The 23,425-nt window shown below is 49.6% G+C and overlaps 1 protein-coding gene and 2 long non-coding RNA genes across 6 annotated transcripts in view; 2 read left to right on the top strand and 1 right to left on the bottom strand.

The window, feature by feature from the left end:
- LOC309451968 overlaps positions 1-14,255 on the top strand; it is a 163,209-nt gene extending 148,954 nt beyond the window's left edge. Inside the window, exon 4 of one of the 2 annotated variants that reach the window (XR_014186365.1) lies at positions 14,108-14,255. This is a non-coding gene — a long non-coding RNA (uncharacterized lncRNA). The remainder of the gene's footprint in view (positions 1-14,107) is intronic. The other variant, XR_014186366.1, reaches the window with a different exon arrangement.
- The window catches only part of LOC309451970, a 626,315-nt gene that overhangs the window by 55,141 nt on the left and 547,749 nt on the right, over positions 1-23,425 (bottom strand). The window lies entirely within an intron of this gene.
- Positions 8,106-9,062, top strand: LOC309451949 (olfactory receptor 14A16-like; the record flags this gene model as incomplete). Its single annotated transcript, XM_082076643.1, has 1 exon — positions 8,106-9,062. One exon carries the CDS (start codon positions 8,106-8,108, stop codon positions 9,060-9,062), a length of 957 nt encoding a protein of 318 aa, XP_081932769.1.

Genomic DNA, 23,425 nt, shown 5'->3' with positions numbered 1-23,425 from the left:
CCCGGCACAGCCCTGGGGTGCAGGGACCCTGCTTTGCAGGACAGCCCTGAGCACCCCTGCCTGCACATTTAGATTTACACCCCACAGCCACCCTGGGGAGAATGCAGCATTGACATCTTGTCACTCTGACAGTGCAGAAGGCAATCCCTGCTCTGCAGCACATCCTCTCCTCTGATCAGAGAATCTCTGAGATCTGTACTTACATTTCTCGCAGGCTCTGCAATGTGACAGCTTTCTGAGATCCTACCAAGATTTGCAGATGCAATGCCCTGCAGCCACAGGCTTCATATATGAGAAGATTCGGTTTCTGCTGATGTCTCAGCATCCTCCCAGCCCAGACTGTGTTTCCCTCCCTCTGCCTGTCTCCTGTGCGTTCGGTGCTGCAGGCAGAGCCCTCAGCCCTGCTGCGTGTGCAAGGAGCTGCTCCTGGGCAGAGCTGTCTCTCTGCAGCACTGCCGCTTCCATGAGCTCCCTGTGTCCCAGGAGCCCAGCCCAGCTCAGCAGCACAGGAGCAGCCCATGATGTCCCTTTCTCTGTCCCCTCTGGGCTCCTCCAGGTGTCCCTGGGGCTCCAGGAGCACATCCTTTCAAACAACCTGAAGTAATCAGTGATGTTTATTCTCTCTCCTCTGAAGAGACACATCAGTGTGTTCTTTGTATTAAACAATGAATTAGTATGAGAATCAACTTTTCTTGTCCCATCATTAGACAGGACACCAGCAATATTACAGCAAAGGATCTAATTCCTCCAAGCCGGGGGAGGAATAGCTTCAGTTGAATGAGTTCAGGCATTTTGCTCTCGTTTTATACTCCTAGGTCTAGAGAGACATTCATCAATCTCTGGCCATGTCATGTCTGTGCTCTGCAGCAAAGCCTTTGCACACATGGGCTCTTGGACACTTGGTACCAGGTTTCCTTGTGGCAGGTCAGAGCTGGGCTGGTGCCACAGCTGGGGTGGTTCAGCCCAGATGTGAGGCAATGTCCTCAGCCAGGGATCTGACTGGGGGAGCTGGAGCTGTCAGTGCTGCAGACAGAGCTGTGACACGGATGGAATGAACTGCCAGGCAGGGTGGCAGGAGTGAGTTCATCTGGTCTGCAAGGACAGCAGCTCCAAGCACAGCAACAGTCCAGATCAGAACTCAGTCTAGACCTGGAAGGCAATTCAAGGGCCCCATAATGAGCTGCTGCTACTGCAGGAACACTTAAAGGAGAAACAAAGACACTTTGTAGCTACTGATGAATTTAATAAGGGAAAGAGGTGAGAATCCCTGTGTCCTCTTGTCCTCCCTCTTCACCAGGCATGTGTCCCAGGCCTCTGTGACGTGAGACGGGAATCTGCAGAACAACCAGCAGTGGATGTGGATCAAGTCAGGGTCACTGGAACTAACACAATCCTTTCCAGTCTATGGGACAGCAGGGGCAGCATCCCAGGAGCTGGGACAGCAGGACGATGTCACAATGAAGCCACTCTCCACCATCTTGGAAAGCTCATGGAGACTGGGGGGACTCCCTGACCACTGGCTCACACAGTGTGTGCACTTTTCAAAATGGCCAATGGGTGAGCAGGGAAACTAAGGGCTGTGCCCCAGAGCATGTCCACTGGGACCCCATTTCTGGGTGTCAGGAAGAGAAGGTGACAGGGTTTACCCAGGGCAGGTTGTGTCTGTCCATCCTCTTTGCTTTCTGTGAGGAAAGGACAGGGTTGTGGACGTGGGCAGAGCAGTGGTGGTCTGTTACCTGGAAGTCAGCAAGGAATCCAGCATCATCCCCCACAATATTCTTGTGTACAAGGTGGGATATTATGGTCTGTGTCAGTGTGCAAGTAGATGAGTAAAAAACAATCTGGATGTTTGGGCTTGGAAAGGTGCTGTAGAAAGGGAGAAACTTTCCAGTCATGAGGACAGTCAAGCACTGGAAGCTGTTTCCCAGGAGTGCGCACTCACTCTGTCCCAGAAACTGACCAAGATGTGTTTGGATCAAGCCCTGAGTAATCTGGTCTGACCCTGCTGTGAGCAGGAGGTTGGTCAAGACACCTCATGAGGTCCCTTTGAGCCTGAATGACGCTGTCCTTCCTTCTCCTTTATGTTTTCAGTTTAGACAAAGCTCTCAGGTTCTCCCTGAGCACATGAATCATTCACATGAGGTGCAGGGCTGCTTTAACAAGTAATCATAAACAGTTCTGACCACATCTTTTCCATCCCTTTTCATTTGCCCCAACCGAGGGACTTTTTTGCTGTCCTAATACCCTTGCAGAAGGAACACACCACCTTGTTCATCCTTTCAGAGCAGGTTGTTCAAGAGGTGTCAGCATCCATGTACAGAGTCTGCACATCAGCCAGGCTGAAAAGCCACCGTTACAGAAATGGAGATGAGACACTTGACCAGCTCCTTGACCCCAGATATCAGCGTGACATGTCTGCTGAGATTCCAGTGAACACCTAAAATTGAAGAGCAGGACGTGTGAGTCCTCATTGGGAATCCTGGCTCAAATTCTGACCCTTATGGTGCTTCAGGTTGTGAAGAGAATCAAAAGCAATGTTTTGATGGGGTTAGTTTATTTTACATGTGTCACACAGGGCAGATGAAGAGAGCTCGCAGCTCCAATCTTTGCTGCACTCTAAGGTTTGATGGGGTCATCCATAGGGATATATCTAAGTGGTTCTGATAAAGTGTGGTCTGGCAAAAGTCACCCTTTGTGTCCCCAGGTGCATGGACACTGCTCATGTGCCTCTGCAGAGAATGACAGAGGCTGAATCCCTTTCTCAGGAGAAACTCCTTGCTGGAAAGATACAGCTATGGGGCTGGCTCAGCCAGGTTTTATTGCATTTCACTTGCTATCAGATTTTTATATATTGGATGCTTTTCTGTGGTAACACCTGCACAGATGATCACAAAAAGATGGCCATTTCATAAGAGATGGTTACAAAGGGCCTGTCATGAGCAAGAAATCTCACCATGAGCTCTGGAGGGAGCGAGGAGGATTATAACAAGCACCAGGGAGAACCAAGAACCATGCTCGAGGCCTCTATTGAAGAGCGAGAGCCCCTGAGCAGCAGTGACCGGCCATGTGTGGTGTGGGTGAGGGTCAGGGGATGTGGGGTAGAAAAGGGTGATGGCTGATGACTTCAGCAAATCCTCACAACCATGTCTGAGCCACAAGTGGAATGTGGCTGATGTTTGTGGGTGGAGGGGGAATAGGAGGAGGATTTTTGGGGGTAGGGTTCCTTCAGACTAATCATATATGGCAGTGCCATTTGCATGCTGTGGGTATGGCTGTGCCTGGGAGATGGGGAATGGCTGCTGCTGGGGTGGCTGTGCTCAGTCATGGCCCATGAGCTGACCCTGCTCTGCTCCTCTCTTACACTGCCCACACTTGGATGGTCCTCAGGAATCATCCATGAACCTGGAGGAAGCACCAGCCTCCTGGAGCGCTGGCCCATTACAGAACAACAAGAGTGAAAGGTTTGTGAGACACATGGGAGTGCAGGAAGACAGTAGTCTATGCGTAGCAGAAACTGCGTTAAAGGCAAGAAGAGGACCTGGAGAGCATGGGCTGGTCACGCTAATGTGGAATAAGCTGATTTTTTTTTTTTATTTTAGGGCAGCAGCAGAAGGAACGTGTGCATTTCAATGCTGGGGCATGGATCCAAATTGAGGATTTGAGCAAATTTGGGACTGGGACAGCTCAGGTGATTTGTGACCATTGCCAGGTGTTTGAAAGAAGGTGAATGAGTTTTGAGGACCTCACAGGCATTGCCAAATCCTCAGAAACCAGAGCCTTGTGGTTAAAGCAACAGCACTTGGCACCAAATGCACCCCCAAAACACAAATACCCTCCCAGTGACCACAGGCAGAGCCTGAGAAATGTAAGAGAGAAGGGGTCTCCTTTGCCTGGTCCTGGGGTTAGGGCTCAGTCATCCTGATGATAGACATGAAGGGCTGACATGGCATCAGAGCCACCTCCACATCCCCTTCACCACCTGTAACCAGTGTCTCCAAGTCTTTCCTTCACCAGCCTCCAGGGACAGGGACATGCACTGGTTGTTTCCTTCACAGCTGTGTCAGTGATGATCCTTCATGGGGTCCCAAACACCCTCAGAAACTTGGGGTTTGCTTCTGCCTTTCACTTCATTAGAGGTTTGTTCATTCTTTCAGCATCTGCAATTCAGGATAATGGCACCAGAGGGCTCATGAACATCGAAAATGCTCTTACAAGCCAAGGCTCTGTGCATCATTTTCCTAAAGACTGCAAGTTCGGTGTGGATGACTAGAGAGACTTCATGAATAGCCAAACAGAGACCATTTCTAAAATAAATAGCAATAGAGCCAAATTTCTTCTATTTCCTTCCCTGCTCGCCCTTCCCTCTCTTTCCAGAACAGGTGGAATCAGCAGCCTCCAGTTCACATTGATGTGGAGTGTCTCCTAGTAGAGACTGAATTTGTCAGAAAAATGCGTAACTAAATCACCATATGAGTGAGGAGACAGGCCAGGACACCTCAAGAGGAGTTACACTCCTCTGGACCAAGAGGTGGGCGTTCCTGGCAATCTCAGGTGCCACAGCACAGCGATACTTGTGTTCAGGGAGCTGGTCAAGTGACCCATCTCCTGTTCTGTAACGGTGTTTGAGTTTGCTCAGGTCACCCATGACTTGAGCCCCATCCACTGCTGGGTGTTCTCCAGACTCCTGCCTTCAGGAACCAAGTCCCAGGAGACCTTGCTGGTGAAGATGGAGGCAACGAAGCCATGAAGAACCTCAGTCCCGTCTGATTCTACTCTTATGAAGTTCAGCAGCAGGCCCACGTTCACCCTGTCTATTCTCTTACTGCAAGTGAAGCTCTGTCAGCTCATCTTGCTGCCCTTCCCGTGCAGGTATCAAGTCCAGAGCAGCTTTGGCATCATCTCCACATCCATGGACAAGGTTTCTAAATTCCTCCTTTGCAGCTTCCCCTGCTCCGACCTCCTGTGTGCTGCCTTTTTGCCCTGCAGCTCCATCAGGTCAGACAAGCAGCCTCATGAGATAAATGCTTCTGTTCATGGGTACTTGGAGAGATCATTCTTGTGCTTGGAGCAGCCTGTCCTTTAAGGATTATCAGATTTCCTGAGCTCCTTCACCCTTCAGATCCACTTCCATGTCACCACTTTGCCCACCATCCCCCAGTAAGTCAAAGTCTTCTCTTCTGGATTCTACCAGCCTGTGCTCTGCTGCTGGCTTTCCTCCCTCCCCTCTGGTGCCTGGGACCCCTCTGTGTCCTGCTCACAACAGCTAAGGTGGACACTGATGTTCACATCCCTCACCAGGGTTTTCTTGTTTTCCAGTTCCAGATCCAGACGAGCATCACCCTTGTTGGCCCATCAGGCAGACGTGTTAAGCAGTTGGCCCAAGATCCTTTGGACTGTTGGCACCTGCAGCTTTTCCTGGCCAGTGAATGTCAGGGCAATTACAGTTCCCCATAGGAACGTACTCATTCACTGGTGATTTGCTCGAGTTGCTGACAGAAGATCCATTTCTTCTCCATGATCAAGTGATTTGTAGCACACAACATGTTGTCACCCTGTACTGGGCTTACATGGCAAAGTCTTGGAACTGGGGGTGAGTGTTGGTGTGCTACAGTTGTCACCTCTCTGAGAAGACAACAGGAGTTTGACCAACGTCAGACAGAGCCGATATCAGCTGCTCCAAGATGGACCCACTACTTGCCAAATCTGAGCCACTCAGTGATGCTGGCAGCACCTCTGGGATATTGTATTTGAGAAAGGGTAAAAAACGCTGCACCACAGCAGGTGGGAGAGAGGAGGGAGGAGATGTGAGAGAAAAGCTCTGCAGACACCAAGGTCATATCCCACATGACCCAAGCAGGTCCCTCAGCAGGCCAAAGCTTGCTCTCCTGAAATCCTGCTCTTGGCCTTGTTCTCATCTCCCAGGAGCCTCAGCTCCACTTTCCCATCCCTGACTGTTCCATCCTGACCAACTCTTTCTGGTTTGTAAGTGTGAAGTCCCACAGGGCACCTCACCCCACTGACTCCTCAGTCACCCGTGTCAGGAAGATGTTGTCAATGAGCTCCAAAACCCTCGTTGTCCCCAGCCAGGAACCTGGGAGGTGTGGGACCATAGTCCTGCCCTTGGCCTTGCACAGCCCCACATCACACTGTCCCAGGAAGGGCCCTGGGCAAAGTGGGAGGGACAGGATCTGACTCCCCAGGGTTCGGGGTCAGGGCTTAGCCCTTTGGTTAATGAAACACATCCAGGTTTACTGAGCATCACAGACACCTTTACATTACTTTTCCTGACCTGTCATCACTGCCTCCAGTTTTCTGCTCTAAACAACCTCTGGGGTGAGTTCTTCAGTTGTGTCCCTCAGTGGGACCCATTAATATTACAGGAAACTTTGGAGTTTGCATCTGAGTTTGACTTCCTGAGAAGTTCCTTCAGCTTCTCCTCAGGGTCTGATGTCCATGGACTCAGCACCAAACCCACCAGAGGGGTCATTAAAGTGCCTTGGGCTGCTCCTGTGCTGCTGAGCAGGGCTGGGCTCCTGGGACACAGGGAGCTCATGGCAGCGGCAGCGCTGCAGAGAGACAGCTCTGCCCAGGAGCAGCTCCTCTGCACACGCAGCAGGGCTGAGGGCTCTGCCTGGGGATCTCAGGAGACGAGCAAGGCAGAGAGAGATTAAAGGTGGTCAGGACTGGGAGGATGACTGAGAGCTCACTGGAGGAGAAACCTTTGCAGCCCTTGCCATGGTAAGTCTCTGGGTGCAGGGCAGTGCAGCTGTAGCTCCTGAAGGCATCTCCTGAAACTGGCACAGGCACAGCTGGTGGGATCTGTAAGGACGGGGCTCTTGTCAGGCCATGTTGAACAGCTGTGAAGCCGGGTGAGCACCCAGGGGTGCCCAGGGCTGTCCTGCAGAGCAGGGTCCCTGCACCCCAGGGCTGTGCCGGGGCAGGGACTCTGCCGCCTACCAGGGTCAGCGCTCAGCCTGCCCGGGAGATCCCATGGCAGCAGCTGTAGGTGGAAGGAGCGACCCCCGGCAGGGCAGGCAGGGAGCTTGTGGGGTTGAAGGGGGCTGTGTGGGTCAGGGCTGCTCAGAGCTCCAGATCCCCCCACAGACATGGCAGAGGGTCCTTCTGAACAATGACATTGATACAGCAACAGCTGCAAGGGAAGGAGTCTGTGCTTTCAGTATTCCACTCTTGGTTGGCTGGGTGTGCAGTGGGAGATGGGGATTTATTTTTCTCTTTGGAAAAGACACTGAGACCCCAGTTCTGGTTAGGACTTGTCTGAGCTGCTCCTGAGCCCCTGTATACACAGAGCGGCCCCTGGGCAGTTCCAGGAGGTGTGAGCAGGACAGAGCTGAGCACACAGCGGGTGGGGTGGGGTCTATGACACTGACAGGGAGCAGACCAGGGACAGAGACACAGCTGCAGGCAGCACAGACATGGGCAGGGAGAGAGAGCTACAACCTGAAATGCTGGGGAGGGGATTCAGGACCCCGTCTTCCATCACCTGCAGTGCAGACACATTTCCCAGTGCAACCCCTGGTCTCCTCTCCTCCCCAGCAGACCCTCTGCCCCAAAGCCATGGGGTCCAGGTCACGAGTCTCCACCTCAGCAGCTGGACCTCCAGGTGAAGGGTTCCTGCAAGGTGGTACACAAAAAAGGTGCTAAAAGTACTTGCTCTACAGTGTCACCATGTTAGTGGCAGCAGCACAGCTGGGTAAGGAGAAGGTTCCACAGCATGCCCGTCTGCCTTTCTGTCCTTGCTTTGTTTTCTGGTAGCACTGCAGTGTCCTTCCCTGTTTCTCCACCTGTCCCTGGTGCTCTTGCTCTCTGGGCTTGGGGTGCGAGTGTGGGTCAGTTTTTGTTCTCACACCAACTCAGGGGGTCTTGCCCTGGAGGTGTGTTCACGGAAAACAGATGCCCAGGCTGCATTTTAAACTGTGATGAACTGTTTTTCTCAGCTGGTAGAAAGAGAGAATGTGCAGAAACATCCCTCCATCGGGCAGGTGGTTTTCCATGGGAAACAGCCTGCTCATTTTCCACAGAGAAGACACCCCTAACATGTAACTGTCTTTTCCTTTTTGCACAGGTCCTCATACCACAGGCAGCCAATGTCCAACAGCAGCTCCATCACCCAGTTCCTCCTCCTGCCATTCACAGACACACGGGAGCTGCAGCTCTTGCACTTTTGGCTCTTCCTGGGCATCTACCTGGCTGCCCTCCTGGGCAACGGACTCATCATCACCACCATAGCCTGGGACCAGCACCTCCACACCCCCATGTACTTCTTCCTGCTCAACCTCGCCCTCCTCGACCTGGGCTGCATCTCCACCACTGTCCCCAAGTCCATGGCAAATTTCCTCTGGGACACCAGAGCCATTTCCTATTCAGGTTGTGCTGCGCAGGTCTTTCTGTCTTTGTTTTTCATTTCAGCAGAGTTTTATCTCCTCACCATCATGTCGTACGACCGCTATGTTGCCATCTGCAAACCCCTGCACTACGGGACCCTCCTGGGCAGCAGAGCTTGTGTCCACATGGCAGCAGCTGCCTGGGCCACTGGGTTTCTCAATTCTCTTCTGCAAACAGGCAATACATTTTCACTGCCCCTGTGCAAGGGCAATGCCCTGGGCCAGTTCTTCTGTGAAATCCCCCAGATCCTCGAGCTCTCCTGCTCACACTCCTACCTCAGGGAACTTGGGCTTCTTGTGGTCAGTGCCTGTTTAGCTTTTATGTGTTTTGTGTTCATTGTGGTGTCCTATGTGCAGATCTTCAGGGCCGTGCTGAGGATCCCCTCTGAGCAGGGACGGCACAAAGCCTTTTCCACCTGCCTCCCTCACCTGGCCGTGGTCTCCCTGTTCCTCAGCACTGCCATGTTTGCCTACCTGAAGCCCCCCTCCATCTCCTCCCCATCCCTGGACCTGGTGGTGTCTGTTCTGTACTCGGTGGTGCCTCCAACAGTGAACCCCCTCATCTACAGCATGAGGAACCAGCAGCTCAAGGATGCCCTGAGGAAATTGATGACTGGATGGTTTTCTGAATCAATAAACTGCTCATCTGCTTCTGCATAGTTGTTTCAATGTAACTACAGACCCAGCCTGTCATCTGGATTATCTGTTGTTGTTAGTAGGGTTTTTATTGTGATAATGTTGACATCCGCTTTCCTAATTCTCTGTCTGCTTTTCTTTTATGGCCACTGGTTGTTAAAATGAGGAGCTGTGCTCTCCTTGTCTTTAAACAAAATAAAGGGCTCTTTAGTGACGCGTTTTTCACTATATCCTTCCTGCAAGGGCTTTTTAAAGCTTCAGGGATGGTTCCCGTGATGGGTGGAAGGGAAAAGAGTCCATCATGGCAGCCCTGCCAGGGAGCAGCAGCACTTGGTCATCCAGAGCTGTTCTGGTTCTACTCCCACACTCTCCTTCTCATCCCTTGTGCTGGTGCAAGGCCTGAGTGCTCTGGCAGCTTGGTCACCTTCCTGCTGTGTGTCAGTGCTGTGGGCGCAGGCAGGGACAGGCAATGGGCACTGCTGTGACAGAGCTGGCCTCAGAACAGGCTTTCCAGATAGAAAGGTGATCTCCTCAGTGCAAGGCCTGAAGGTTTGACTCTTCTTCCAAACCTTCTCTCAAATATATGGGCAAGAAAATGGTCAGAGATGAAACATCAGTGTACAGCTGAACAGTGTGTGTGTGCAGGGCTGGCACACAGCAGTGTCCCCTCACAACCAGGCCTCCTGCCAGAGACCTGCAGGAACAGCAGAGTGGGGGCTGGGCTGTGCCCCTGTGCACTGGACACCCCATGGAATGAGCCCCAGGTCTATCACCTGGACTGGCCCCTCACAAACACCATTTCCAGCTCTGGCCTCTCACCCCAGCTCAGAGGTCTTTGTCCCTCCATGGAATTACACTGAATGAGTAGGTGAGAGGTTCATGTTTGCATTGTACAGATGAGATGTGACCATGCACATCATGTATGTGAGGTGACAAGAACTTGAGTCAGCAAAAACACCATCCTACAATTCCTAAACTAAAATATGTAAATCCTCTCAGTTTTGGTCAGTCTGCTGCTCTAACAAAGATAAAAGCGACGTTTAAAACACCTAATCAGAACCTGCAAAGAATACTGTCCTTGCAGCGCAGACACTCTGGAGCGTGCACAATTAGCTGAGTCTTGTTTTAACATCTGTCTCAAGACTGTTACATAAAGTGTCCTTTAGCTGAGCTTTGCTCCTTTTACGCTCATTATAATACTAAAACACACATCCCCAGGATGGGAGCCCCAGGCTCAGCCCGGGACCCTCTCTCAACAAGCATGTGTAGTGGTGATTATGTAACCAATACGCCAATGTGTGAACACTTGGCTCTTTAGGACTGCTGGGAGGGTGTGAATTTAGGGATAAGATTTGTATATAATAGATGTTCCTTCTCTATCTGTTGTGCTGGTTTCATTCCAGCATCCAGACTTGCACAACTCTGGAATAAACAAGATCTCATATCTGGGTGTGGGATTGGCTCTGCACTTCAGGTAGCGAATTCACCATGAGCAAGCAGGAAGAAGGAAAACAATAAAAAGTAAAAGAGGTAGGAGAGGACATAGAAAAGGTTTCAACATTTCACATTCCTGTCAAGAATGCTTCTCCTCTCAGATCTTTAGTAGGAAATAGATTTGATCAGTTTGAGAAAACAAGCATAGTTTTATCTAGTCAGGTCGCGGCCCATAAGGAGGGGGATGGATGGGTGTATGATTATGATGTCAATTGAGTCTCCGAAACTAATAATTGAGTGGAAACACTTTGGCTGTGAAGGGACAGTGGGGTCAGTTCTGTGTCTGGAGGTGACAGCCCAGCACCAGGGACATGGCTGGGAAAGAACCTCTGCCCAAGGGCCCAAAGGTCTTACCCAGGAAGAGAGACGGGTTGTCATGTCCATCCCACCTGAGAACATGACGGGACATCGGCAGGGACATGGTCGTGTCTGTCAGAGAAGCTGAAAGGCCAGCAGCACTCATAGGATTTAGAAGATCATGGCAAGATACTAGTGGTGTAAGTGCTGTGGTGCAAGAGGAAGGTGAGGAATGGATATGAGGAGGAAGAAATGTCACTGAAAGGGCAGTGCTGTGGTGCAAGAGGTGACCTAGAGGGAGCTGGATCAGCCCATCGTTTGTGTTCCAAAAAGCAGCCGGTGAGGGTGCAGACACATCAGTGAAGGTGCAGAAATGCTGGGCTGAGAGCAGGTGGGGAAGCGGGATGTGTGTCTGCAGCCTGCAGGGAAAGAGGGGCAGGGGTAGGACCGTGTAGAACAGCCTGTGGTGAAGATGGCAAAGGGCGCTGTAAGGCTGGAAGGGACCCACAGAACCCAGGTCTGTGTCCCCTTGGCCATGGCAGTTGTCTCTGCCACTGAGGCCCAGGAGAAGACATGTTGTCCTCATGGCACTGGGGCCTCGCTGCCTCCTTGCAGCCCCATGGGGAAGCTGGAAGTTGTTGTACCAGTGTTGTCCTTCCCTGGGCCTTGCACACCCACATCCCACGGTCCCAGGAAGAGCCCTGAGCCGTGTGTGAGGGACAGGATCCCCCTTCCCATTGCCTGGAGGTCATGGCTTCTCCTTTCAGCTTCAGAAAGCAAACCAAGGGGTTTCTGAGCATCAGAGATGAAGAAAAGACTCAAAGGAGACCTAATGGTTGCTACAGCTTCTTCACAAGGGGAGAGGGAGGGGAAGGTACTAATCTGTTCTCTGTGGTGACCAATGATAGAACCCGAGGGAGTGGAAGAAGGTTGTGCCAGGGGAGGGTCAGGTTGGACATGAGGAAAAGGTTCTTCCCCCAGAGGTGCTGGACACTGAACAGGCTCCCCAGGGAGGTGTCACGGCCCCAACCTGACAGTGTTCAAGAAGATACTGGACTACGTCCTCAGACACACGGGGTGACCTGTGGGGTGTCCTGTGCGGGGACAGGAGTTGGACTCCATGATCCTTTGGGTCCTTCCAACTCAGGACATTCCATGATTCTATTAAATACTAGGTCAAAAGTCCATGGTTTAATTGTCCAGATGAGATGTTAACATACACATCATGTGCATGTCCACTGTGTGCATGTGTTGAGATGAACCCAAGGGAGCACAAATGCCATCAGCTATTCCTTGGGGTGCCATAAAGGTCAGTGGGACAGAGATGGTGTTCAGGGGTCTCTTCCAACCTGCGTTATTGTAGGATTCCATGAATCTTTTCCTTGGAGAGCTCTTTCACGTCAGAATAGACGGAGGAAGGAGAAGAAAAAAACAGGGGCAGAAGCAGAGACGTAAAATGCCGCAGAGTAAATACAGCAGCTCCTCTGAGGAACGTTTCTCCACTCAAACCCTTGATAGGAAATCTATTAGACACATTTGATGAAAGCAGCTTAGTTTTATCTGCTCACACACTGGACCACAAGGAGGGTGTTGGTGGGTACAATTCCATGTGGTCACTGTGTCTCAGGAACTCATAGTCCATTAGGAAGCCAATGGCTGTGGAGGGCACTGTGAGGTCACTTCTGCCTCTGCACGGGATTGGCCAACAGCAGGAACACGGCTGGGAAAGGACTGTGAGGTCACACATACGAGACAAGCCATCGGGCCCAATCAGCATGTCTGGATGAAAGGCAGGTCCTGCTTGACCACCCTGATCTCCTTCTGTGACAAGGTGACCGGCAGAGCAGATGAGGGAAGGTCTGTCGTGGGAAGTGAATCCGCCACACAGGCTGTGGGTGTTGTGCACTTAGACTGCAGTAAAGCCTGTGACACCGTATCCCACAGCATCTCCTGGAGAAGCTGCAGCTCATGGCCTGGATGGTGTATCTGCGATGGGTAAAGAACTGGCTGGAAGGCATTTTAGAGCCATTTGTCCCCTTCCTGTTCACATGGGCATCCCATGAATGCATCACTGCTCTCTACCCCAGTGTAGACAGGCACAAGGCCTTCTCCACCTGGACCTCTCACAAATGCCACTGTTTTCTCCAACACCCTCATCCTTGACTGTGGGATGCCCAGAACAGCCCTCCCAAGACAGTTTGACAAAGTCTTTTTTCTACTCCTTTCCCACATCCCTGATCAATCGCCTCATGTACAGCTCAAGGACCAGAAAGGTTGGGTGCAAGTGGAGCACTGAGAAAAATGGTCAGGAAAGCTTTGAGGTGCACAGAGAGCCCATCAACATGTTGGCCTGCTGTTCTCTCTGAACAGGCCCAGAGACCCTGGACAGCATTTGCTGTGTCCCAGAAACTCGCCTGGAAAGTTGGGATATGGAGAAAAGGTTTGGTCTGGGAAGGGACAGACAGGGGCTGGTGGAACTGGCTGGTGTTACCGTGAGACATCTCCCAAACACCTCAGAAAAGTCCTGGCTCTCAGGGAGGCTGCATGGTCCTCTGAGAAAGAAAATAGCAAAAATGACTTATCATGGAATCATAGAAAAATTGTGGTTGGAAGAGACCCTCAAGATCATCGAGTCCAACCATAACCTAAACCTTGCACTAAAACATGTCCCTAAGAGCCTCATCTATCTGTGTTTTAAACACCTTCAGTGACGGTGACTCCACAACCTCACTTGGCAGTCTGTTCCATTGCTTGAAAACCCTTTCCCTGAAGAATTTATTCCTCATATCCAATCTAAACCTCCCCGTGTACAACTTGAGGCCATTTCCTCTTGTCCTATCACTTGTTACTTGGAGAAGAGACCAACACCCTCCATGATAAAACCTCCTTTCAGGTAGTTGTAGACAGCGACAAGGTCTCCCCTCAGCCTCCTGTTCTCAAGGCTGAACAGATCCAGGTCCCTCAACTGCTCCTCATAAGACTGGTGCTCCAGAACCTTCACCAGCCTTGTCACCCTCCTCTGAACTCTCTCCAGCACCTCAATGTCTTCGTGTCCATGAGGGGCCTAAAACTGACCCCAGGATTCAAGGTGCAGCCTCACCAGTGCCCAGTACAAAGGGATGATCACTTCTCTCTCTAGTCCTGCTAAAGCTCTGATTGAATCAAAGCTTGAACACCTTGGTGTGACCCAGTTGGTGACAGGTTGGACTGCAGACTCCTGAGGTCCCTTCAACCTCAGTTCTCTTGTGATCCCATTGTGATGTTGGGCTCTGTTTCAGACTGGAGCAGAGCAGACGATGACGGGGCAGGATCCACCTGTGCTGTAGGTGACCATCTAAACCAACATCTCAGCCAGTGAACCAGCCAACACCTCAGTGTGACTCGCTCTGGGCAAAGTGTGAGGAGTCCTGGGCAGGGAAGGTTCAGAGGGCAAGGGGCGCTGTGCAAGACACAATATGATCTTGGCTTCATGCCTGCAGGCCCATCAGATGTCAGTTAATGTCAATGACTATTAAAATAAGAAGAACTGAAATCAAAGATCCAAAGCAAAGCATTGTGTCAACATACTTTATTTTCCTTTGGTGTGGTTTCTTTTCTTTGAAAAGGGAACGGTTTTCCAGAACTGGGCATGGATTTTGGACACAAATGTCTTCAGCTCCAGGGACACAAACACCTGGTGCCAGTGTAGATGCCCTGGGAACCCCTGCCCAGGCTCCACCTGCACTGCAAGGTGCTCTGGTCTCCCCAGGTCCTGTGTGAGAGATGCCAATCCCAGGCCAGCACCTCAGGTACACTGGACCCCTAAAATGGCACTGGCTGTTTATGGTGAGACAGCTGGTGACTGATGTCTGCCTGGAAACCTCTCCTTTTTTGTTGTTGTTTTTTGGGATTTTTTTTGTTTTGTTTGGGGTTTTGTTTCTTTGTGTTTGTTTTCGGGGTTTTTTTTGCTTTGTTTTTGTGCAGTTTTTTGTTTCTTTGATTGGTTTGTTTGTTTGATTGGAGTTTTTTGTTGTTTTTGGGGATTTTTTTGTTTTGTTTGGGGTTTTGTTTCTTTGTGTTTGTTTTCGGGTTTGTTTTTTGCTTTGTTTTTGTGCAGTTTTTTGTTTCTTTGGTTTGTTTGTTTGATTGGAGTTTTTTTGTTTGGTTGGTTTTTAAACATATTAAAATAATAAAAAAGGCAAAAAGGGAATTATGGGGAATTTTAATAAGGGAAGGAGAAGAAATATTGGTCTTCCCCTGTACTTCTATTACCAACACTCTATGATTTCATCTCCCTCGTCATTCAGGAGTTCCCACCTCTCCTGATTAAATGCCCCGTCCAAGGACAACTTTCCAGCACTGTCTGGACGTTTGCCCTTCCCAGTGCTCTCAGGTTTCTCCTCCACTTGCTCTTTGGTCATTCAGTGGCCTCTCAACTGTCTGGTTTCTGCTTTGACCTTCAGGGAGTTACAAACTTGCCCTGTTCCTCAGAGCTCTAATTAACATGGCAGTCAACATGTTCATTGTGTTTGCACAGGAGAGCAGGTGGAGCTGGTGCACAGGAGCTGCAGCATCTCCTGCAGAGCTCAGTGGAGAAGTCTGATGTAGGAAAAGTGATGCAATCTCTGGTGGCCAATGAGGGAACTGGCAGACTGGGGGTGGGGGTGAGGAGCGAGGTTGTCCATACAGTGTCCAGCCTCAAGGGACTGTTCTCCTGCCTGTCCAGATGTCCTTAGGAGACCCTCGCGATCAATGTCCAGTGTAGAATGCTGCTGTCACTTCTTCTATACACTGGAAAATGACAGAAAACAACCTTGAAATAATAAACCTCCTTCATTAAATCTTCTTTGAAATCTTAATCAGCAAGTGTCCCATTGAAACCTCTCCAGTTAGTTCTACAAGTCTGGAAGATTTTAATGAAATTACAGAAAGAAACATTGCTTGTTAGGGCTTTCTGTGTTTTAATGAGCCCCGTGGCGTGCTGAGTCCATGAACCTCAGGTACCAATGACACACTGAAGAATCTGCTCAAGAGTCCAAGCCAGAAGCAAACTCCAAAGTACCTTGAAGCATTAATGGGCCCCACTGAGGGCTGTTCCTGACAAAGCCTCCCCAGGGACTCGTTAGAGCAGATAATTGGAGGCAGTGATTGCATCAGGCAAAGGCAAGTGCAGCAGCTCTGATGCTGAGAAAACCCTTGGTTTGTTTGATGAAGGACAATGGCCAAGCCTTGAGCCCCTGCCCGTAGGAAGGGAGATCCTGTCCCTCACATGTGGCTCAGGGCTCTTCCTGGGGCTGTGGGGAGTGTGATGCCCAGTACAGGGCAATGGTGTGACACCTCCTGGCCTCTATGGGGGGTGAAAAGAGGCAATGGGGTGCTATGGCCATGACAACCATGTGTCTTGTCTTAGGCCTCGGTGGCAGAGACATCAGCCAGAGCCAAGGGGACAAAGACCTTGTGTCTTTCAGGGACATCCGGCCTTGCCAGCACCCTTGGCCATCTCCACCACAGTCCATCCTACACTGTCCCAGGCCTGTGGCTGTTTCCCCACAGGCTGCAGACACCCCATACACTTCCCCACCTTGTTCTCAACCCAGTGTGTCCCCACCTGTGCTGCTGTCTCTCCATCCTCACCAGCTGTTCTTGAAACACAAAGCCATGGCTGATCCAGGGTCCCTCTGAATGACCACAGAACTGTGCTCAGAATGACATTTCTTTATCCTGAGGTCCACTCTGGACCTCCAGAGCTGCAGTTTATGGTGGTTTCCCTTTCTCATGCTGTTTCCCACTAAAAAACCAAACCAAACTGAAACAAAACAAAAACAAATAAAACCCAGCAAAAACAAACAAAGCACACAACAATGTCATCATCTTGGAAAGTGATTTTCAAGAGTTCTTGAGCCACTATTATCCTTTCCTGTCAATGTTTTACCCCAGCCAGCAACTAAGACCACAACAGCTGCTCACATACTCCCCCAACCTCTGAAGTGGGATACGGAAGATAACTGACGGGAAGGGAGAAACCCATGGGTTCAGAAAAAGCGTTTTAATAAGACAATAAGAATATTATAATATACTACTACTACTACTGTATATATAATTAAATTAAACTTAAAAAAATAAAATGAAATATAAAAAAATCAGATTAAATTAAATTAAGAAAATATACTCAGTGCATTCCCTCATGTAACTCCAGTCACACGGAACAGCCAGTCCTGGAGAAGGGAGCACCTTGGTCCCAAACAGCCAATCCCAGCAAGACAGAGCAAAAAGGCCCAAGGGCCAACTGCAAAATGTCAGAACAGCAAAAGTCTGAACTCACTCAAAACTCCCAACAGAACGGAACGTCCAAACAAAACTAACCAAAGTAGCTGGAACTAACTGAAGTAACCAGTCAGAAATGCCAGCTCCAGCTTTATACTGAGCATGACACTAATTGTAGGTGTGGGAATACAATGGAAGATTGGCAAGGAGGAGATTTGTAAATACACTTAAGTAACTGTACCTGGGGTGTAGAAAAACGCAAATCACACTAATTTTTGTTTAGCCTTGTATGCTTTACAAGTTGAGCCTGTGTCTTTATATAACATAGACTTGCGAAAGTCCTAAAGGCATCTTTTCAAACACCCCTGAAATTCCTGCTCTATTCCACGAAAATATCAAAGCAATGTGGTAAACCATGCCTGCATGAATCCCTGCTATACAGGTGAAACCAGCAGGCCCTGGGATCCAGCCAGGACTGAGTTCTGCAGCACCTGCACTCTTGCTTGTGTCACATCTGCCCAGGTGCTCAGGTGCTTTTTTGGGGATCCCCCAGTTAGCAAGGTAAAGAAAATAAATTACACTTTGCATTTCATCTGCAGTTTGTGGTTGTTCCTGTGACCCGCCTATGTCAGCTCACACATTTGGCACGGTCAGCATCACCAGAAACAGCCACGCCATGGTTTGCAAAAAGGTCGAGGACTGGGTCGGCCGTGCTGGTGACTCCCTGTGTTCAGGGACGGCCCAATACTGAGTGCTGGGTCCCCGTGGCCACTTTCCTGGATCAGCTGGGTCCACCAGAGGCATGGCCTGAGATTGATAATGGGGCGGTGATTACCCCCCAGGCAATGGAAATGTCTCTGCATGTGTTGCCATGGAAAGCAGCACTGGATTCTTCTCACAAGTTAGCCAGCAGATGGGTTTGGTAATTATTTACCCATCTGAGAGGTCCTGACTGTGAAGCTATCACATTACAACATATCAATGGTTGTGTGCAGAAGTTTTACCAGCATATGCTGAACCTGTCAAATCAGTGTCATCCCTCAGAACCTGCTGTGCAATGCGAAAAGGTATTAATGTGGTGTGGCAGATGGGGATGGCTCATGCATTGTTTTTAGGATCCAATCTGGACACAGTAGCAATAACAAGTGTCAGAATGCAGTTTTTTAGAGGAGTGCCTGCCTCACTAAAAGCCTTGACTACAGCAGCAGTGACAAATGCTACGGGTAATGTAGGTGCTCTAGTAAATTCCTTGGGGTAAATTTTGGCTGTAATTTTGGTACCCTCTGTTTCGGTGGTTAATAAAGGAAAGGCAGCAAAACAAAATGGAATTACAGTATGGGTTATGAGGACACAAATGTAGAATGATCTTGTACAAGCTGGTATCCCACGGTCAGAAATAGATGGGATCAGAACATCAGAAAAGTTTTGCCAATGGCAAAAGTTAATGCTTATGCAAAAAAGCTGACTGTCCCTAGCCCCATCACCCGCACTGTGCCACTTCCACCTGCCAACTCAATATGAGATCAGTTTGCCTTTACCTGGCAACAAAAGCAATGTACTTTCCAAGTATTGCCTCAGGGATACACAGAATCATAGAATGTCCTGATTTGGAAGGACCCACAGGGTCATTGAGTCCAATTCCTGTCCCTGCACAGTTCACACCGTGCGCCTGAGGACATTGTCCAGTCTCTTCTTGAACACTGTCAGGCTTGGGGCTGTGACAGCATCCAGCGTTCCTGCCTCCAGCACCCTCTGGGTGAAGAACGTTTTCTTCATGTCCAACTGGCCCTCCCCTGGCACATCTTCCTGCAATTCCCTCAGGTTCTGTCATGACATCCCCAGCTCTTTAAGCAATCTTGGATGAATCTCATCAGGCCTCATCGACTTGCAGGGATCCAGCTGGAGTAGCACATCCAGTACAAGTTCCGGATTGTTTGGGAGCTTGCCGTTCTCACAGCTGTGGTTTCCTGGTCCAGGGTTATGGGGACCCACAAGTCCATCATCAGTGTTGAAGACCAAGGTGAAGAAAGCACTAAACATCTCAGCTTTGTCTATGTCCCTGTTAATAAGGTGACTGTGCTCATCAAGTAATGAGCCAAAGTTATTTCTAGTTTGCTTTTTGCCATTAATATATTTAAAAAGCTTTTTAAATTGCTCTTCACACTATTGAACAGCTTCAATTCTAATTGATCTTTGACAGCATGAATTTCCTCCTACAATAGCGAGCAGCATTTCTGTAGTACCCCCATGTTGCCTGACAAACACACTCCCTCCAATTGCCACCAAACGATAGTAGCTAATGTTGCACTCTGGTCAGGTACCATTTCTGGTTGCCATTATATTGATGATCATGGCAGTGTCACAATAAGAAACTGAAGTAGCTGTCAAATCACTGAAATTTCATTTACAGGACCAAGACCGGGCAACTAATCCAATGAAAACACAGGGCCCTAGTGCGACTGTACTACTTTTAGGAATAATTTGACATGGACAGCTTAGAGAAACACCAAACAGTCCAGCAGTTTTCTGTACCAGCCACAGTAAAACAATTGCATGCCTTTGGGGGACTTTTAGGGCATTGCAAAACCTGTATTCCTTTTATTTTCTGTGGAGGTGGATTCCTCTTGTGAAGGGTTACTAGAAGAGCACAATAAAGTGGATACATTTAAGTCACAAAACAATAGGGAAGTAAATAATATGGATTCTGCCAAGCTGCATGCTCATGATCTAAATGTGCATATAGATTGTGGACATCAATGAGCTTATACTGCACATGCAGGGAACATGGCTAACAATCAAACCCCTTTGCTATTTTAGACTTGTAAAACATGCGCACACCTTTGTGCTACTTATACTCAGGTATGTTTAAGGGCATTTTGTAGGCCATGGGGAAAGATAAAACGGGGTCAGTGGGCCTTGCATACCTGTCAGGTTGATTATATCAGCCCCCTAATGTAACCAGGGGGTTGGAATATGTACGCACTGCTGTGGATAGTGTCAGGACTAACTACAGGGGAAATGGAATTATTCACAGCAATGGATTGTGAAGTGGGACTGCAGCCTATTGATCTAGATGTAAAAATTCATATGACTCCACAGAATGCTGTGTGGTTTTGTACCCTGACTTCTCTTCTTATGTTACATCCTTTGCTAATACCAGATTCTCAAGTTCTTGTATTTCAGGTATCTTCAGTGAACACCTGTGTTTTATCTAGAGGAGACAGCACTGGAACAATGTTATTGGTGTCACAGACCCAACATCCAACTGAAGTCCAATCTGAAAAAGTGCAGGCCACGACTTTCCAGTCTGTGTGGGCAATTAACACACAGCAGGTTGTTAAACCCAGAGTGATACCAGCTGAAGGAGCTGGAGCAGCAGCGTATGTATTACTGGAAGGTGACAAAACTCCTGTTGATTAACATAGATTTGTCCTGGTAAACTTAGATTTGTTCAACCTCTACCCTAATCATCTGCCTTTAATGTTTAGAGAAATTAACGACTGCAGATCTCTTAACAATGTGTTTCACTATCATGACAACAATCGTAGTTGTATTATAGAATTGTGCTATGCTAAGGGGTTTTAACATTAATGTTTCGTATTGTTGTTTCTCTGAATAGGTAGTGGCTGCAAATGCTGCTTTGCTTTTGAAGGTATGTCTTGCTTCAACACAGATGATGAACTAGCCAGCATGGAAGACAACATCTCACATCTTTGGAACTAATGCAGCAAGTGAAACAATCTACTGATAATGCCCAGCTAAATGACTCATTTAATTCCTTGATGAGATGAATGGGACACCTGATTATTGTAGAACTTATGCATTACTGTAGCAATATTTTTTTTCCCTTTTCTATATGTGTTTATTGTGCACCTTTGTAAACTACCCTGTGCCACACCTCACAAGCCCAAATGAACAACTCTGGCTTTATCGGCCCCAGCAGAAGTGAGTCACAGGAGTGAGCGGGGTGGAATGTATGGGAATGTAGTGCAAGGAGGAGGAAGAGGTTAGTTAAATGTAAATAGGCTCAAGTGAATTGCACCTGTCTGTAGAAAAAGCAGATACATCACACTAATTGTTTTACTGATCTTGTGTGTTTGATGAGTAGAACCTCTGTGTTAGATAGCATAGGCCTGTGAGAAACTCCAGGCACCTTATCACTGGCCTGCTCTGACCTGCCACAAGGAAACCTGGTACCAGGTGTCCAAGAGCCCGTGTGTGCAAAGGTTTTGTTTCAGAGCACAGCCATGACATGGCCAAAGATTGATGAATGTCTCTCTATACCTAGAAATATAAAAGCAGAATAAAATGCCTAAATCCCTTCAATGGAAGATATTCCTCCCCCAGCTTGGAGAAATTAGATCCTTTGCTGTAACATTCCTGGTGTCCTGCCTAATGATGGGACAAAAAAAGATGATTCTCATACCAATTTATTTTCTGATACAAAGAACACAATGCTGGTAAGAAGTGTCTGTACAGAGAAGAGAGAAAAACTATCACTGATTACTCGAGGTTATTTGAAAGGATGTGCCTCTGGAGCCCCAGGGACACCTGGAGGAGCCCAGAGGGGACAGAGAAAGGGACATCATGGGCTGCTCCTGTGCTGCTGAGCTGGGCTGGGCTCCTGGGACACAGGGAGCTCATGGCAGCGGCAGCGCTGCAGAGAGACAGCTCTGTCCAGGAGCAGCTCCTCTGCACACACAGCAGGGCTGAGGCCTCTGCCTGCAGCACCGAACGCACAGGAGACAGGCAGAGAGAAGGAAACATAGTCTGGGGTGGGAGGATGCTGAGAGACCACCTGAGGAGAAATCTTCTCAGATATTAAGCCTGTGGCTGCAGGGCATTGTGTCTGCAAATCATGTTAAGATCTCAGAAATTTGTCACATTGCAGAGCCTACACGAGATGTAAGTACAACTCTCAGAGATTCTCTGATGCAGAGGAGAGGATGAGCTGCAGAGCAGGGGTTGTCTTCTGCGCTGTCAGAGTGACAAGACGTCAATGCTGCGTTCTCCCCAGGATGGCTGTGGGGTGTAAATGTCAATGTGCAGGCAGGGGTGCCCAGGGCTGTCCTGCAGAGCAGGGTCCCTGCACCCCAGGGCTGTGCTGGGCAGGGACTCTGCCGCCTGCCAGGGTCAGCGCTCAGCCTGCCCGGGAGATCCCAACAACACTGAGGGAAGAAGCTGTGGGGGGAAGGAGCGACACCCAGCAGGGCAGGGTCCTTGTGCTGCTGGGTTCTCCATGGGTCAGAGCTGCTCACAGCTCCAGCTCATTCCAGACTGCTTCCCATTGGAGGTTTCAAGGAGAAGATCTATACAGGTGTTACTAACAAGATTAGGAGCTTTCCCGAGTCTGTACTTTCAGTTTCCTATTGCAAGACTAGGAGGAGGGAGGGTGTAAAAAAGGATAAATGAAAAAGGAGCTCTCAAGTTTTAACAAGTCACTGGGACTCCTGAACTGCAGATTAGTACATCTGCCAGAAGCCTAGGAACATCCCTTCAGCCATTGCTCTGCCTGTGGACAGCAGCAGCATCACATCTGCTTAACCCATCAGCGTTAGTCTGACCTGTCCTGTTTTCCAGCCTGCAAACAGGAAGATGCCCCCAGGAAGTGCCCTGTGAACAAACAGGATCTGTAGGGCCAGGTTGAGGGCACAGAGGGTGGGATGGTCTGTGAGCACTGACAGGGAAGAGACATGGACAGGGAAACACCTCCCAGGAGGAAAATCTCCCGGTAGCAGGGAAATGATCTGTGAAGGAGAGGAAAATGAAAACAGAAATGCTGTAGGAGGAAGAAAGCAGGAAACTCTGCACGATCCCTTGCAGGTCAGATCCCTCCTGTGAGCAGCCCCTGGCCTCCTGTCCCACCCAGCAAAGCCTCTGCCCTCAGGGCCGGGGGCTCCAGGGCATGAAGCAGCTCCTGTGCAGCCAGAGCTCCAGTTCCTCTGCAGAGCACAGGGGCTGAGAGCAGCTGCCCGGCACTGTTGGTGTCTGGGAGGCGGCTGCACAGCTGGGGAAGGGTGACGCTGTCTGAGTGCCCGGCTGCCTCTGCCCTGGCCTCTCGCACACCCACCCTCACCGCATTTTCCTTCTTGCTCCCCTGCTCTGGGTCACTGCTGTTGGGATCTTGTTCTTGCTGTCAGGCTCTCTGGGGATGGCAGTTTCAGCTGCAGAGTCACAGCCTGATCTTGTGGGTCCTTTCCTGCAGGTGTGTCCATGGGCACACGTGTCCCAGCTTTGCTCTGCCCTGTGGGCTGTGGGCAATGCAGTCTGTGGGGTTGGGGATTGAGCCGTGTGTGTCTTGGACTAAACGTTGGGTGCTGAGACCTTAGGAAAGGGTGAGACCTGTCATGGTC

The sequence above is a fragment of the Streptopelia decaocto genome (assembly GCF_964273445.1).
Source record: "Streptopelia decaocto genome assembly, contig: HAP1_SCAFFOLD_45, whole genome shotgun sequence".
Taxonomy (NCBI): domain Eukaryota; kingdom Metazoa; phylum Chordata; class Aves; order Columbiformes; family Columbidae; genus Streptopelia; species Streptopelia decaocto.
This window is presented reverse-complemented; position numbering and strand designations above follow the sequence as displayed.